Genomic DNA, 17,788 nt, shown 5'->3' on the forward strand with positions numbered 1-17,788 from the left:
ATTTCCCCCAAGGCTGCTTTTTGGTAACTAGCAGCAAAGCTTATATTTCCCTTACTGACCAACTTTCTGCCAGGCTATTGCTTTTCCATTCAGAGGCACCCCAGGCAAAACATTAACTTAACATTAACTGATGCTTCCGGGTAGTGAGAATAGCAAATTAAGTCATACCATGTCTGCAGAAAGGATGGAAAACCTATGGCCCTAGAAGGGATCAGCTCAGACAGCAAGCCTCATCCCTTCCATCATAGTTTGTCGCATGGAGAAAGGAGAGAAGAGAAGAGATGAAGAGATCGGAGAAAGAAAATGAACTTATATGATGGTGATGAATGGGGGATGTCAGTAGAACTAGATTCAGAATTTTTTAGTACCTGTTCTGTGGGTGTGGCTTGGTGGGCTTTGTTGGGCATAGCAGAGGAAGGATATTGTAAAATCTCCATTCCCTCCTCACTCCTGGGGAAAGGTTACTGCAAAATCCCATTTCTTCCCCAACCCACTAACCTGCTTTCCAGCTCTGTTCTCTTGTGCAGGGCAACAAAAGAAGACCCAGCCGATCATCTGGGACTCGGGAGGCAGAGAATAGATGGAGGCAGGGCCAGTCAGAGGTGGTATTTGTCGGTTCTCCGAACTACTCAAAATTTCTACTACTGGTTCTCCGAACTACTCAAAATTTCCACTACCGGTTCTCCCAACTACTCAAAATTTCCACTACCGGCTCTCCGAACTACTCAAAATTTCCACTACCAGTTCTCCCAACTACTCAAAATTTCCACTACCGGTTCTCCCAACTACTCAAAATTTCCACTCTACCGGTTCTCCAAACTACTCAAAATTTCCACTACCGGTTCTCCGAACTACTCAAAATTTCTTACCGGTTCTCCCAACTACTCAAAATTTCCGCTACCGGTTCTCCCAACTACTCAAAATTTCCGCTACTGGTTCTCGAACTACTCAAAATTTCCGCTACCGGTTCTCGAACTATCTACTCAAAATTTCCGCTACCGGTTCTCTGAACTACTCAAAATTTCCGCTACCGGTTCTCTGAACTACTCAAAATTTCTGCTACCGGTTCTCCGAACTACTCAAAATTTCCGCTACCGGTTCTCCAGAATTGGTCAGAACCTGCTGAATACCACCTCTGGAACTGACTCTGAAACTGATTGGAATGGAGAGAAGGAAGTGGTTGCACAGTGCCTAATGAAACTGAGTAATGAACAGAATCATTACTCCAGAATGTGATGCCCACTAATACAGATGGGTTTAAATAATTAAACCGTGGAATCCATTACTCCAGAATGGGTTGATTGATCACTAATTCAGATGGGTTTAAAACACCCATCAATTCGTGAAAGTTTTGTCTGTAAAGAGATACCTGTTTGAAGACTTAATTTACTTCCGAATTGGGGGTAGCATGCCTGCCAATACAGGTCCTTGGCTTGCAATAGTTTGTTTAATGACATTCAAAGTTGCAATGGCACACACACAAAAATGTCTTATGGCCATTTTTCATATTTAGCAACTGTTGCAGCATCTCTAAGGTCAAAATGATCAAAATTCAGACACTTGGCAATTGACATTTATGATGGTTGCAGTGTCCCAGGTCATGTGATAACCTTTTGTGGCCTTCTGACAAGTAAAGTCAGTGGGAAAACCAAATCCACTTAACAATAATGTTACTAACAACTGCAATGATTCAACTGCAGTAAAAACCATGGCAAGAAAGGTAATAAAATGGGGCAAAACTCACTTAACAAATGTCTCATTTAGCAACAGATATTTTCAATTGTGGTCTTAAGTTGAGGACTACCTGTCACGCTACGTCTCATTTTCTTGCTTGCAAATTCCCCAGAGATGACACTTCAAGAAACCTAATGCTGGACTAAGAGGGATCTTGGTTTGGTTCATCAGTAGCGCTATTCTTAGATTCACCTAATACAATACAGTACGAGAACAGAATATATTATCATGAAACAAATGGCAAATGATCCAAAATTCAGTCTTCCTTTTTTTCCCCAGGAGATAGTGTTTATTGAGTGCCCCAATAGCAAAGTAGCATTTCGGACAAAAGGCTGGACTGAACCGGAGGGATCATTGCAACATTGGACCTCACTCAGTGGTGGGATTCAGCCGGTTCACACTGGTTCAGGCAACCCGGTTGTTAAATTATTCCCCCCCCCCCCGCTATCAAGGTGGATCCTGGGCAATGGAGAAATGGGCAACGCAATGGTCAGCACAAGGGAAGGAGGAGGCTGCTTTCCCTCTTTCTTCTCCCTGCTCCTCCTCCTTTCCTCTTGCCAGCCACTCTGTTGCTCGTTTCTCCATTGCAGTGCAGCGCAGTGCCCAAGATCCACTGTGATAGTGGGAGGAGGTAATCTAACAACCGGTTCTCTGAGGGTCAGGTTGGCTGTCATGGAAGGCTTGTCCCACATGTGTGGTGGAGCTGGAGGATGGCGATGGGCCACACCTCCCACGACAGCCAACCTGACCCTGGGTGAACCGGTTGTTATTTGAATCCTACCACTAGACTCACTCAAGATGCCCTCCAGGTAATTTTGACTACAACAGCCATAACTGCTTGAGGTTTGCCGTGCTGGCTGGAGTGCGAGAGTGCAGAACAAGTGGAGGACACCAGACTGCCTACTTCTGCTTTTTAATTGTGGTTACATAAAGGCTTGTCTGATCCCAGGCAGTTCTGAGCCATTGCGAGAGAGAGCTGCCTCTTAATCCCAGATTTCATCTGAACATTAGCAAAATCCTTCTAATGGGAAAAGCTGCCCAACAATGGATCAGTCTGAGCCGGGATCGAGCCAGTCCACTTTCGCTGGCCATATTCTAGCAGATGCCACATGGGCAGTGGTAGGATTGTGTCTGCACGTGTTTTACTTTGTTTTGAATTATTTCTAGGCTGTTTATCACTTAAGCAGTACATGGAATAAAACACACTCAAGCACGGAACAGAACCAAAGCATTGCGATCCAACAGGGACTTACAAAAGCAATCTTTACCGAGTGTTCCCAGAGCAATACTCTGTAACAGCCTGTCAAAATGAGGTCACCTGTGAAATTTGCACTACAGTAGTGGTTGTAATGAACAAGCCTTGAAAGGAGGAAATGGGCTTTCAGGTATCCCGCTTAGCAGATCATAGGTGAACAAAGGTATTATTTGTTAGACAGCCTTCAAAGTTAGCCCCATTTCATTTCATTTCATTTTGGGGGAGGGGGTTCTATAATCTCCTGGGACTTGAAATCAATGCTTAACATTAGAACCATCATTAAAGAGGCACAACAAAGAAGTTCAGACGGCCCCAGGACCTGCTAATACAAATTTAGGGAGGAATTTTTGAATCATTTATACTTCAATATCTGTCTGGTTTGCTACAGTAATCAAACAGGACAGCTACAGATTTGAATGGATAGTTAGGATTATGGGGAAAAAACAATAGCAAAGTTCACTTAACAACCTTGGTATTAACTTAACGACTGCAGTGATTCACTTAACAATCCATTTCGGGTCAGGGTTAGGTTTAGGCTTAGGTTTAGGCTTACGCTTAGATTTAGGCTTAGGGTTAGGCTTAGGGTTAGGCTTAGAGTTAGGCTTAGTCTTAACAACAGAATTGTTGGGCTTGTAAGTCAAGGATTACCTGTATCTCCTTCCAGCAGCACACAACTTCCAATAGGCACACTGGTAGGACAAGTGGCTAATGAAAGACTACATCAAAAATTACTTCTGTACTTCTGGTTGAAAGTATAACACAAATCTTAAGATAAAACTTGGAACATCTCGTATAAAAAGATGGAATAAATTGTTTAGTCATGGATGATTAACAACAGATAAATATATAAGCATATGTTAGTTTGGCAATGTGAAGACTGATATAAATTGTGAGTAAATGACTACAAAAGGATAGCACAAAAGATATGTAACCAACTGACACTGTGTATATAAAATGGAAGACGGTTTTATGTTTTTATGTTTTGTATGTGTATGTTTGTTTTTAAAAATTAAAAAAAAATTCTTATTAAAAAAAATACTTCTGTATTTCCCATCCATGCTGAATTTCCGCTTCAGTAGCAAATAAAATAGCTTTTGATTTTTCTTTTCCAAGGAAGGACATTTCACTGAATCTCTTATCACTTGAATATTGGCTCCTTGTCTTTGGGACATAATTGAGAAATAATTCTGTTGGAGGGCATCCTGTTGTCTTTCTTTAGTCCTCTCTCCAGTGGTCCGTAGCATCCCTGTGTCCCCACATTTTCATTAAACCCAAAGAAGCATTTTTTTTTAATTATCCCTCCCCCTCCCACCGACTAAGAAGAAAAGGTCAGGGAGATTTCAGAGTGCAAGGCAAAATTCTGGCGGTTGTGAAGTAAATTCTACATCATCAACGTTATTTTTTATAACACTTTGAGAATGAGGGGATGTCATGGTATGTGGGAAAGACCTTGAGAGACGAAGAGAACGGTCAGATAAGAGACAGACTAGCCCACAGCTGGATAGTGGATGAGGCAAGAGAGTTGGAAATGACCCTCCCTAGTTTCTCACCTGTAAAAGAGGTGGAGGGAGAATTGTATCCTTCCAGCAGCACACAACTTGGCAGGGCAAGTGGAAACTGAAAAACTACATCAAAAGTTACTTCTATATTTCCCATCTGCTCTGAATATCCAGTTTAATAGCAAATAAAACAGAAAATATAATAGGAAATAAAATAATGACCAGCTGTCTGCAAGGTGTATAAATCTTTCCATTCCCCACCGTTCACTCAGAACTGAAGAAGCATCTTGGATGAGAAGTGAAATGTCCTCAAGGAAAAGCAAAGAAAGTCCAGTTGCCTCTTGAAAAAAATACCTTTGGTATGTCATGACCTGGATGCCTGAGAATCTCCACAGACAGGGAGAATTGCATTTTTCAGCCTTGCAAGATTCTGTTCACAAAGCCTTGCCATACAGTGAAATCAGCTCAACTGTTCATGTTTCCTGTCTGAGCTACCTGGCAAGGCTGACAGGTAAAAAAAAGCAGAAGCTTCTTTATCAAGAAAGGAAAATGTTAGCGTTATACGAAGATAAATCTTGGCATTGTATTAATAAGGCTATTGAACATTCAATTTACTATCCTTGGCAACTCTCTTCTGAACACACACTTATCTGTTATTATTCTTTTGGAAGAATAGTGCCCGGGGTGGCCTTCAAAAATGTTAGGAACCGGTTCTCTGCCCGGTTGCTGGTGGGTGTGGCCTAGTCGGCCTCCTGCACCATGGTAGGTGGGACATTTTTGCTCTCCCTGGGCTCCGGAGGCTTTGCCCGTTTTTCACCTTCCCTGAGCCTCCACACAGGTCCTGCGCTTACCTGGGATTCAAAATGGGCACGTGGAGACTCCTGGGAGGGGCGGGGCAGGACGGGCGGGGCCAGCCAGTCATTGTAACTACCGGTTCAGTGAAACAGATGTAAAATTAGCATCCAGTTCACCCGAACTGGTGCAAACCGGTAGCAGCCCATCCCTGATAGTGCCCAGGATTAGATGCTGAATTCCAAGTGAGAGATAGCCAGGCCAGATACTCCTTTGATTTATGATCCACAACTGAGTCCCAAAATTCCATTGCTAAGCAAGGCAGTTAAGTGAGTTTTGCCCTGTTTAATGATGTCTTTTTGCCTTGGTGCTTAAGCAAATCATTACCGTTGTTAAGCGAATCATGCAGTTGTTGAGCGAATCTGGTCTCCCTAATGACTTTGCTGGTCAACATCTGGCTAGGAAGGTCACAAAAGGTGATCACATGACCCCAGTATGACAGTGCAACTGTCATAAATGCATGCCAGTTGCCAAGCCTCCACATTTGGATCCCATGACAATGGGAAGGATGCTGCAATGGTTGTGTGGAAAAATCAACTCATTAGTCACTTTTTTCAGGGTCATTAAACGAATAGTTGTAATTTGAGGGCTACCTGCAAATCTTGTGATCTGCTGCTTATGCTCCTGTTAATGCACCCAAGAGAACATCTGACTTTTCAGCGGCTATATTATATTGCTGGCTTTTTCGATAAGATGCAGAGAGGTAGATCAGTAAAGGGGAATGAAGTCAGAACTTTTTAACTTGCTGTTTTGCATGTATCTTCTCTCAGCATTGTGTCTTCTCGCCTTTTTCCCTTTCCTGATTTACCACTTCGCATGTTATAAGAAAAATTGGTTGGATCCAGCCAAGGGAAGGAAGACACGAAGGCCATCAATATTGTTGGTTTGTTTATTTCTATATTACTCTTCTTTCCGGAAATGATGCTCATTTAGCGCAAACAACCATCATGCAACAATTAAAACTTCATTAAAACATAATTAAAAACAAATCTAGGAAACAGCATCCAACCAGGAAGCTAATTTTACGTACCACTGGTATGATGGAATAAAACATATATTTGGCAGCTGGTGGAAGGATCATAAAAACAAAACAAGCAACGGAAAAAAAAAAAAAGGAGAGGAGAAATGGCCTACTCACCTTTGACTGGATTTTTCAAAGTTGAGTGTTGTAATGACGAGGCAGTCGAGTTGTTTGATCATGAACAACTGAATCATGATGATCTTTATTGGAGTCTAGTCTTGCATTTATACACATTTTTAGTTATCCTCCATCATTGGTTAACTTTGGTTACTGCTTAACTTTCGTTATTGTTTAGCACAGTAATTAATACAATTAATTATCTCTAGTTAAACTCTAACATATGTTTACTTCCTCTCTCTAATCCTCCTTTAGATTAGTGACTTTGTTTGCCTGAGTTGTACTTGCTTGGAAACGTTCTTTATCTGAGGTTTGCCATCCGAGATTGGAACGTTCCTGCAATTACAACTCTACAGTTGAGGAACAATTATTCAATTCATTTGTCAGATTGGCTTCTGATGAAGGAAAAGCCCTTTCTGAATGCTTCATATCCAAATGAAAGTGCCCTTTTTCATCCTGGGGATTCCTTGCTATCATTCTCCAAGGAAATCAATTTCATCTTCTTCTATCATTAAGAAAACCCATCTTGGGAGAGCTATCCCCGTGGCTTAACCAACTATTGCAAGGGGGCATCCCATTAAATACAGGTAGTCCTTCGACTTACGACCACAATTGAGCCCAAAATGTATGTTGCTAAATGAGACATTTGTTTTGCCCCATTTTACGATCTTTCTTGCCACAGTTGTTTAAGTGAATCACTACAGTTGTTCAGTTAGCAACATGGTTGTTAAGTGAATCTGGCTTTCCCCATTGACTTTGCTTGTCAGAAGGTTGCAAAAAGGGATCCCATGACCCCGGGACACGGCCATGGTCATAAATGTGAGTCAGTCGCCACACGGCTGAATTTTGATCACGTGACCACGGGGAAAACCGGTCATAAGTCACTTTTTACTGCAATGATGTAACTTTGAACGTTCACTGAATGAAACATAGTAAGTTGAGGACTTACATGCAATTCCTGCATCAATTTCCTTAGCCTCAGAATCTCTCTGGTCGCAGCACTGTGCTTTCGTAATGCAGTTGTTGAAAATCAGCCATTTTTCTTGATGTTATATGAGTAAAAAAGCTGGCATATGCAGTAATTCAGGCCTAAGAGGGGGAAAAGCCTCCTTCACCTTAACCCAGTGGTCGCTAACCTTTTTGGGCTCCTGTGCTGAAAATTGCGCATGTGCACATGCTCGCATGCCAGCACCCAGAAGGCAATGCACGCAGCCCGCCCCCATTCCCTCTGCACATGACCCCCATGTGCCATGCATCTCTGCACATGCACGTGCGATCCCCCCTGTGCCGTGTATCTCTGCGCATGCGTGCACATCTCCCATGCACCCCCCACCCCCTGCGCATGTGTGCCAGGTACCTGACAATCTACGTGGCACTTCTGGCACGCGTGCCATAGGTTTGCCCTAACCTGATCTAAACCATTATTTTATTTTATTTTATTTTATTTTATTTTATTTTATTTTATTTTATTTTATTTTATTTTATTTTATTTTATTTTATTTTATTTTATTTTATTTTATTTTATTTTATTTTATTTTATTATTTTATTTTATTATTATTTTATTTTATTTTATTTTATTTTATTTTATTTTATTTTATTTTATTTTATTTTATTATTTTATTTTATTTTATTTTATTTTATTATTTTATTTTATTATTTTATTTTATTATTTTATTTTATTTTATTTTATTTTAATTTTATTATTTTATTTTATTTTATTTTATTTTATTTTATTTTATTTTATTTTATTTTATTATTTTATTTTATTTTATTTTATTTTATTTTATTTTATTTTATTTTATTTTATTATTTTATTTTATTTTATTTTATTTTATTTTATTATTTTATTTTATTTTATTTTATTTTATTATTATTTTATTTTATTTTATTTTATTTATTTTATTTTATTATTTTATTATATTTTATTTATTTTATTTATTATTTTATTATTTTATTTCATTATTTCATTTCATTTCATTATTTCATTTCATTTCATTTCATATTTTATTTTATTTATTTTATTCTATTTTACATTTTATTTTATATTTTATTTTATTTATTTTATTTTATTTGTTCGTCAAACATGTACAAGATAACAAGTATAATTTTGAACATAAACAAGAACAAAGGGAGTAAATAGAGATAAGTGGGGACAGTGAGACAGGGATGGTAGGCACGCTGGTGCACTTATGCACGCCCCCTTTAAGGACCGCTTAGGAATGGGGTGAGGTCCACGGTAGACAGTTTAAGGTTGAAGCTGTGAGGGGTTGAGGCTGTAACAACGGAGTTGGGTAGGGCGTTCCAGGCGTTGACTACTCTGTTGCTGAAGTTGTATTTTCGGCAATCGAGTTTGTATCGGTTTGCCTTGAGTTTGTATCGGTTGTTTGCCTGTGTATTATTGCAGTTGAAGCTGAAGAAGTTGTTGACAGGCAAGATGTTATAGCAGACAGTTTTCTGAACTATGCTTAGATCGGACCAGTGGTGGGATTCAAACAGTTTTACTACCGGTTCTGTGGGTGTGGCATGGCTTGGTGGGCATGGCAGGGGAAGGATACTGCAAAATCCCCATTCCCTTCCCACTCCTGGGGGAAGATTATTGCAAAATCCCCATTCCCTCCCCACCCTGCTAACCTGCTTTCCAGCTCCGTTCTCCTGTGCAGGGCAACCAAAGTAGACCCAGCCGATCAGCTGGGATTCAGTGGGAGGCAGAGAATAGATGGGGGTGGGGCCAGTCAGAGGTGGTATTTGCTGGTTTTCTGAACTACTCAAAATTTCCGCTACCAGTTCTCCAGAACTGGTCAGAACCTACTGAATACCACCTCTGGATCGGACCATCACCTAAATCTGTGTCAGCTTCTGAACTGACATACAGTATACAATATATTCATGGAGCTTTTGTGGCTGGGGGTGAAGATAAACCTGCATTCCGTTTAACCTTAAGACATATTATGGGGTTTGCTAAAAGTGTTGATCCCAATGAAGGTCACCATCTAATCTGAATACCTCTTTCAGAATGTACAGATTGAGTGTGTCTGGTTTCTCCTTTGTATTTTGAATGTACTGTTCGTGTTGTTTGGGAGAATTCAGACACAAGCTTTAAGAAAGATCTAAACAAAGCCTGTGAATTGGTTGGTGGCACTTCCCCGACAGGTTTTGTTATTTATTCTGATACTTCTTGAAGGGCGGATTAAAAAAAAAATTAAGACAATGACAAAACACAAGTTGGAACCGGTTGGATAAAATATTAAAGATTTAAAATTGTTCTTTGATGAAACCATCTCATCTGCATTCTCATCACAGTTGTTATTTCCTGGCACAATTATCTGAGTCTCCCAAGGTAGTGGGTGCTCATGTCATCCAGCAATTATTCTTATTTGCAGCTTCCTGGATTAATTTATTTGGCATTTTTACTCAGAAATCTCTCATTAGCAGTACATTTGTTAAGGAGTCAGTTCCATGAATTAATGGAGACTGGGCAGCCTGGAGGAACATGGAAAAGGCAGTGCAAATTTTATAAACAGGGTGAACAATATGGAAGATGTTTAGGATAGGCCAGAAAGCCATTTGCTGAGCAGAGAACCTAACAAACATTTGTCCCTTGTCCCACTTCTGCAGCTGGAGGTCCTACTCTGGGGACCAAATGAGACAGAACCTAACCAACTGGGTAATCTTGAAAAGATACTGGAGGATATGATTATGCCCTGAATATATAATTATATTTGAATTTGAGTTGATTGGAAATTCCTAGGGTTATAAATCGGACTAAGGATTCAGCGGTTACAGGCAGTTCTCATTTAACAACAGGTTGCTTAGCAACCAATCAAAGTTATGACACAGCTAAAAGGTACTTGGGAACCAGATTCAAAATTTTAATGTCTGCCCCCGCTCCAAATCAAGTGATTGCATTTTGGATACTGGTCAACTGGGCCATGTTTATAGTGGTTTTCAGCATCCCATGATCACATGACCATGGTTTATGATATTATTTTTCCAGAATCTGGCATTAACTTCCAGTTTCGGGCAAAAAAAACCCCGCTCTTGTGTTCACATTATAAGCATGACCTTCGCTTAACAAGTGCTGCCAAAAAATCTGATAAAATCAGGTCAATCATGTGAGGCCTGCTTAATGACTTAATGGCTGTAATTCTGGGCTCAATTACGGTCATAAATCGAGGACTACCTCCAAGCAATGATAAACTGTTCTTCCATTTTTGCTTTCTCTGTTCCTGAATTTATGGAAAGAAAGACACGCAGAGATATATACCCATGCACATATGCATTAAATTATAAGGAATTACTGTATTTCCCTGAAAATAAGACCTATCCTGAAAATAGCTTGATTCTTACACGTGCACCCAATATAAGATTTACCCCCAAAATAAGCCCTAGTTAAGATCCACCCACTCCGGGGTGCACAGGTGGGGGGAGACATACAGGTAAAAATTAAGCTAGGTTGGGGATGGAGCTGCCCTAGTACTTATCTTTGGACAGTTGCAGCCAGGCCTCACACACACTGACATCCACCTTGCCTTGCTGGCCCACTTCTGTGGCTGCTTGCCACCACTTGCACGCGTTGCCCCCAGTCTCTGTTTTGCTGCTAGAGGCCTTCAGGAAAGGCCTCTGCAGCTGAGAAACGAGGTTCAGATTAACATGCACGTCGCCTCTGGATTGATCCAGAGCTCTGTTTATCGGCTTCAGGGGTCTTTCTTGAAGGGCCTCTGACTGCAAAATGGAGGCCGGGGAGCACTGTGCACAAGCGGCAACAAGCAGCTGCCGAAGTGGGCTGGCAGTGGCCACACAGGCTCCTGCTGGGCAGGGCTGTCAGTGCTGTCTCTGTGAGGGGAGTCAGTGGAAGACATCCCCTGAAAATAAGACCTGGTGCCATTTTTGGTGGCAAAAAATATATAAGACTGGGTCTTATTTTCAGGGAAAAACATATATTTACTCAGAAGCTCCACTTTTTCCTTTCTCTCTTTTTTTTGTTTTTTTGTTTTTAAATACCATTTTTTTAAAAACAAGTTTTATTAATTTCAGAAACAAACAAATCATCATCAACCATTACATATTTGAACCTTTTTCCATTATAAATTTTACAAGTCAGATAAAACCTTATCTTATACAATACAATTCTATTTTAAACCATTTCTAAATGAGCATAAAAACATCTCTTGTCCTCTATTTCTTTCTGACTTGATTATCGTCATTCTCTTTCTGTGTTTCTAGAAGGTTTCACCAATACTTCTCAAAAACATAAACAGACACAAACAAACATATAAAAATCTTTTAGTAAAGTAACTTGGCCCCGGTACCTCTCTTTATATGGGCTTTAATTATATTCATGCTCATCTTACAGATCATTACCTATTTTATTTACCATTCTGTATCTTCTATATATACTTCTCCACACATTTCACTCTTCATAATTCTATCTTATTCAATCCATCTTAATTTAAATCATTATATTTGTATCTTTTGCCCATCCTTTATTATCCCTCTATCTCATTCCTTATAAAAAAAAAAGAATTTCTCCTGAAATCTCTAATCAGAGTATGATGCCTTTCTATCCTCTCCCTAAATATTAGATTAATATTTAAAATGACACCTAATACCCAATCTGATTCTGCTTGGTACATTCTATCTATTAATTTTTACTTTTAATAACAATAAAAACAGAGTAATAAATCGAAAATGTTTAAATACATAGTATCCTCCTAAATACGTAGTTAAATAATAAATCTAAATAATAAATCTTATAGCATTCTCATTGCCTTTCCCTTCAGTATTTTATTACATTTTAAAAATCAATCATTATTAAACATTTCAACATTTTAATTTCTTATTAACTCTTAAGCAATTTTCTATTTCTAATACAAATATTACAATACCGTCTTATGTACCTTGCAAAATCTTTTTTAAGAAAATTTATACTTCACCCTTTATCCCTAAAAAAGATTCCTCTTTTCCCATCCAATTTTAAAACTTTGTGGCTTTTCTCCGCCTTTCCCCTTTCTTTCTTCCCCACCAGATCTTCCTACCCCACCTTCTTCTAACCTCTGTCTTGCTGGCATCCCTTCTCTGTTGTATTCCCTTTTTCTCTTGTTTGCTATCATTGTATTTATTTTGCATCATATTTTTCTCTTTCTTAAATGTTTTTTTAGATCTTAAGTCCTTCATTTTCCTCGCTTTCTTCCTTCCTTCTTTCTTAGATAAATTTTGGGATTCATTAAAGATGGTGTCTTCGTCTTCTTCTTGTTGTTGTTCCATCTGTCGCATTGTCTGTTCATAGTTAACCAGCGCCATTTCTAAAAATAGAAAAGCTTTTTCCATACCATCTTTACAGGCTGCTTTTGTTTGCTCATATTCATCCCTCAGTTCCTCAAAGGAGAAAGCCATTATAAATCTTTTCTTTTCTTTTTCCCTCTTTCTTCTTACTCCAACCAAAATATTCCAAAAGAAAAGTAAGACAATCCCAAAGTCCACAATCCTCAATCAATCCAAGCCAAGCCAAAATTTCCTCTTTCTCTTCCAGGGGTAGTATCAGACAAAGGAAAAAAGAAAATCCAAATCTGTGTTTTAAAGCCTTATTAAAATTTTATTTCTGTCTCCAAATCCTTAAGGCATCTCCTCCAACAAAATCCAACCAGATAAATATATTTTTGTCCTCTCCCTTCCGACTTATCCCATAAAGCTAGTTTTACCTGAAAAAAAAAACAGGTTTCTCAATATCCGTTTGTTAATTCCGTCGGGAGGGAGAGTAAACTTTCCTTTCAGCACCTCAGAATTGCCGCTTACTTTCTCTTGTGGAAAGAATCCTCCAAAAAGCCGTCACTTCCAGGAATTAAATTAAATATATCTCAGAGTCCTGGATCGACCAAGAAGACTTTCACTTTTAAAAACTTTCTCCTCTTCCTTCTGCGCATACTTGCCCAGCTGCCGGCTTCTTTGTGGCGGCCATTACGGACCGCCGCACGCCGTCTTGGTAAAAGGGATTCTGCTGGCCAGGGAGGGGTCTGCAACACCCCAAACCCTTTTCCGGATCCCCCTACCTTCAGCTGCCCCTGCAGGGCAGCCTTGCTCCGCAGCCTTTTGGATCGGAGCCCCAAAAGCGGCTAGCGCGGCAGGGATCGCGCAGCTTCGCGAATCCCTACCGCCGCAAAGCCGACAAACCGGAAATTCTTTAAATACCATTTTTTAAAGATAAGGTATAGACAGTTTTTTGAGACCAAAGTCTTTGGGGCTAGCAGAGGCATTTCAAGAATTGTCCTCCAGGCTAAAGACGCCACAGATAGTCCTCGACTTATGAACATAATTGAGCCCAACATTTCTATTGCTAAGTGAGCCATTTGTTAAGTGAGTTTTGCCCCATTTTACAACCTTTCTTGCCAGAGTTGTTAAGTGAATCACTGCAATTGTTAAGTTACTGATTGTTAAGTAAATCTGGCTTCCCCATTGACTTTGGTTGTCAGAAGGAAATCACATGTTCCCAGGACACTGCAACCATCATAAATATGAGCCAATTGCCAAACATCTGAATTTTGATCATGGTTTCCTTGCCTACTCCAAATTACTGAAGCTTAACAGATGTTTTTAATGTACTTTAATCCTTTCCTACTGGTTATTTTTTAAAATTCCCTTCCTTTCCCAATTAATCTTCAAAGTCCTATAGCTACTGAGCATTCATAGTCCTTTATTGAAAAAGTGATGGAGGTGATTATTCCTCTAATCTTAATCATCTGCAGTTTTACTTTAAAAAAAAAACTTTTGCAAACCTGAAACAGGGGTAAAATCTTTCTCCCTCTTTGACCATTATTTAAAAATAAACATGCTCAGAGAAATTATGCCAAACATGAGAAAAATCCTCAGGTAAATTATGCTGAATGTGAGAAAATGTAGATGCCAAGCAACAGCATTTAAAAGGATCAACCCAATCTCCAAACAGATAAACATGGCAATTTAAAAAAACGGAAAAAAGGGAGGAAGGGCATTGCAGTTTATGTTTTATACCAAATAAATTCAAAAATGTGAACCATGGTGCTCGAAAGTCTTCTTTCTTTGCCCTTTTAATAAAACGGCAACAAGAATTGATTCAGACACTGACAAATCAACCACCCATTGCTACAAATGAAGGGTTTGTGATTATACGTTATTAAAACTGTATGCTGGAGAGAAGGGACACCGATTGACTGGAATGGTTCCTTACACAATGGGAGAATTAATCTGTTGAATTTACTGCCATCGGATATAATGAAGACCATCCACTGAGTTGGTTTTTTTTAAAGAGGATGGGACAAATTCAGGAGAAGACTGAGGCTCTGTCAGTGATGACTAATCTTGATGGCGGTTGGCCATCTGTGGAATCATAGCTAAGTGACCAATTACAGAAAAAAGACGCTCCCCTTTTTGGTCATCTTGATGGGATCTTTGAATGCATGTGGTTGACCACTGTGCAACCAAGAAAGGCTAGGCTTAATGGGTTATTGGCTTACTCCACCAGGATTTTTAAATTTCTCAGGTTCTTATCACTCAAGTGTCTTGTAATCCCATTCAACCACTGAGTTGGCTTTGAAAGGGAATTCACACTGAAGCACTTGGAGTTTCTACATCTTTCTCATTCAATGAAACAAAACGTGGACTACAGGTGCTCCTTGATTTACGATCAGAATTGGGATTAGAATTTATGTTGTTAAGCAAGGTGGTTGTTCAGTGAGTTGTGCCCAGTTTTATGACCATTTTTTCCATAGTTGTTAAGCCAATCACTTCTGTTGTTAAGCAAATCATTTAGTTGTTAAGTAAATCTGCCTTCCCTTGTTGACTTTGCTTATCAGAAGCTGGCTGGGAAGGACACCAATAGCCATAGCAACAGCACTTAGACTTATATACCATTTCACAGTGCTTTACAGCCCTCTCTAAGTGGTTTACAGAGTCAGCATATTGCCCCCAACAATCTGGGTCCTCATTTTAACGACCTTGGAAGGATGGAAGGCTGAATCAGGATCGAACTCTTAACAGTGGGCAGAGTTAGCCTGCAATACTGCATTCCAACCACTGCACCGCCATGGTTCATATGGTGATCACAACCCCAGGATGCTGCAAACATTGTAAATACATGCTGGTTGCCAAGCACCTGAATTTTGATCACATGTCCCTGGAGATGCCACGACAGTTGTAAGTGCGAGGATTGGTTGTAAGTCACCCTTTTTGGCATCATAACTTCAAACTCACTAAATGGTTGTAAGTTGAGGACTTCCTGTATCAGTTTGGGGTGTTTACGCCCTTTGAGGGATGCCAAGACTGTATAAAAATAGAGCACAGCTTATGCATTGATCAACAGATTATATGCCATTAAGTTTGTGTCACCTCTTAGCACAGATGGATTTTCTCCAGGACAATCTGTCCCCAACCCGGTCCATCAGACTTTCCAATGGTGCACCTATCACCAGTGTAACCAGTGTAACCAGTGTAACCAGTGTAACCACTTGCCTCCAGAAGTTGTGGGTGCCTCCATCATTGGAGGTTTGTAAGAAGAGATTGGACATCCATTTGTCTGCAACGGTATAGGTTCTACTGCTTGAGCAAGGGGTTGGACTAGAAGACCTTCAAGGTCCCTTCCAACTGTTATGTTATCTGAAACTAATCATCATCATCATCATCTAGCCATTGGCTCTCTACTACAGAATGAAGGCCTCTTCCGCTTGTTTCCAAGCAATATCGTCCCGAGCTTTCTTTTGCCAATTGGGCCTGCTGATATCTTGCTTTGATCTTTGGTCCATCTTGTTTTAGGTCACTTTCGTGGACAATTTTATCAAGTGGGATCCATTCTATGACTGCCTTGGCCCATCTGCCATCAGTTCTTCTTGCTATGTGACCAGCCCATTTCCATTTCAGTTCTTTTGCACTCTTGAGAATATTGTATACTTTCGTTTGTTCTCTGATCCACACACATGTCTTTCTGTCTTATCTTGTAATGCTGAGCATGTATCTTTCCATGGCTCTTTGTGCCACTTGTAGCTTTTGTATCGATTGTGAGACTAGTGTCCAGGGAAGACATACAGAAGGGAAAATGTCTGTTGTCCTATTCTGTGCCCTCATCTCGGAATGTGAGAGAATATCTCCCCTCCTTACACCCGTTTTGCAACTTCTCCCTTATGTGTGATTTATCTTTCCTTCATGATTTCAGTCTGATTCAGACCACGAGAAACCTGGCTGCAACTCCTTGGCAATTCCTGGCATAGCCATCACTAGATTTGTTCGAGCATGCATGGTGTCCTTTAGGTGGAGAGTGAGAAAGATATGAGCAAACACTGCCGAGTCAATAGATAAGAGCAGATGGAGGAACCGGGGACAAGGCGTGTGCGTGTGTGTGCGTGTGTGTGTGTGTGTGTGTGTATGTGCTGTGGTGGTGGGGGGGAGAGGAACAGGAGGGAGAGAAGGATCTCTTTTGCAATCCTGTCACCATAGAAACCCAGCTCTATATAGCTCACTCTCAGCTACTCCGGTGTCTAGAAATTACCTGCAAATGGAGTTTACCTGCAGCCTTCATAGTAGGTATGATGAGCTCCATTGAAGTTCTGGTGAAAGGCCTCCTCTGCTATTATGGGTAATTGTAATGGGGCAGAGCCTTGATTCAGTGTGAACTCTCAAGAATTAGAAATCCCTCCTCCCTCCAGCTCTTTTCAAAAAGTGAAGAAGTTTCGTTGGTGTAACGTTTTCAAAGTTTGTGCTTCTCTTCTTCTCTTCTCTTCTCTTCTCTTCTCTTCTCTTCTCTTCTCTTCTCTTCTCTTCTCTTCTCTTCTCTCTTCTCTTCTCTTCTCTTCTCTTCCCTTCCCTTCCCTTCTCCTTCCCTTCCCTTCCCTTCCCTTCCCTTCCTTTCCCTTTCCAATATATAAGTATCTAAGCTAAACTAAGTTAAACTAAGATAGATGTCTTTTTATTACAGGAAACAGGAGGCACTGAACAGCACAGATGCAACGACTCCAGAGAGACCTTTATCTCCACCCTTTACAGCCCCACCAAGCATGAAGGTAAGGATCTACAGATTGTACAGATTATGAGGTGCTGTGGTATGTCTTCTTCTGGCTGTTTTATCTTCCACCTTATGGAGGTAGGGGTGGGGACTACATTTCTGTCGGAGCCATTTTCAAAAGAAAGGGAAATGTTCCCATCTTCTATTTGTATCTACACCTTCATCAAGTACTTACTTATTTAGCTCAAAGAGGATCTCTTGCTTCGTATGGCTCAGAAGTCCCAACCTCACACGGAAGATGATGGCAGGGAAATATGAGAAAAAGCTGGTGTAGAAGAAAGGCAAA

At 40.1% G+C, this 17,788-nt stretch overlaps 1 protein-coding gene across 4 annotated transcripts in view; it reads left to right on the plus strand.

Moving 5' to 3' along the window:
* RAP1GAP2 (RAP1 GTPase activating protein 2) overlaps positions 1-17,788 on the plus strand; it is a 305,221-nt gene that overhangs the window by 157,248 nt on the left and 130,185 nt on the right. For all 4 annotated transcript variants that reach the window (XM_087957354.1, XM_087957344.1, XM_087957358.1 and 1 more), the window contains one exon: positions 17,416-17,500. In XM_087957354.1, the coding sequence (XP_087813480.1) occupies positions 17,416-17,500 (85 nt within the window). The remainder of the gene's footprint in view (positions 1-17,415; positions 17,501-17,788) is intronic.

Source organism: Notechis scutatus, chromosome 1, assembly GCF_049901735.1.
Source record: "Notechis scutatus isolate UNSWTSFEM ecotype Mainland chromosome 1, rNotScu1.2, whole genome shotgun sequence".
Lineage (NCBI taxonomy): Eukaryota > Metazoa > Chordata > Lepidosauria > Squamata > Elapidae > Notechis > Notechis scutatus.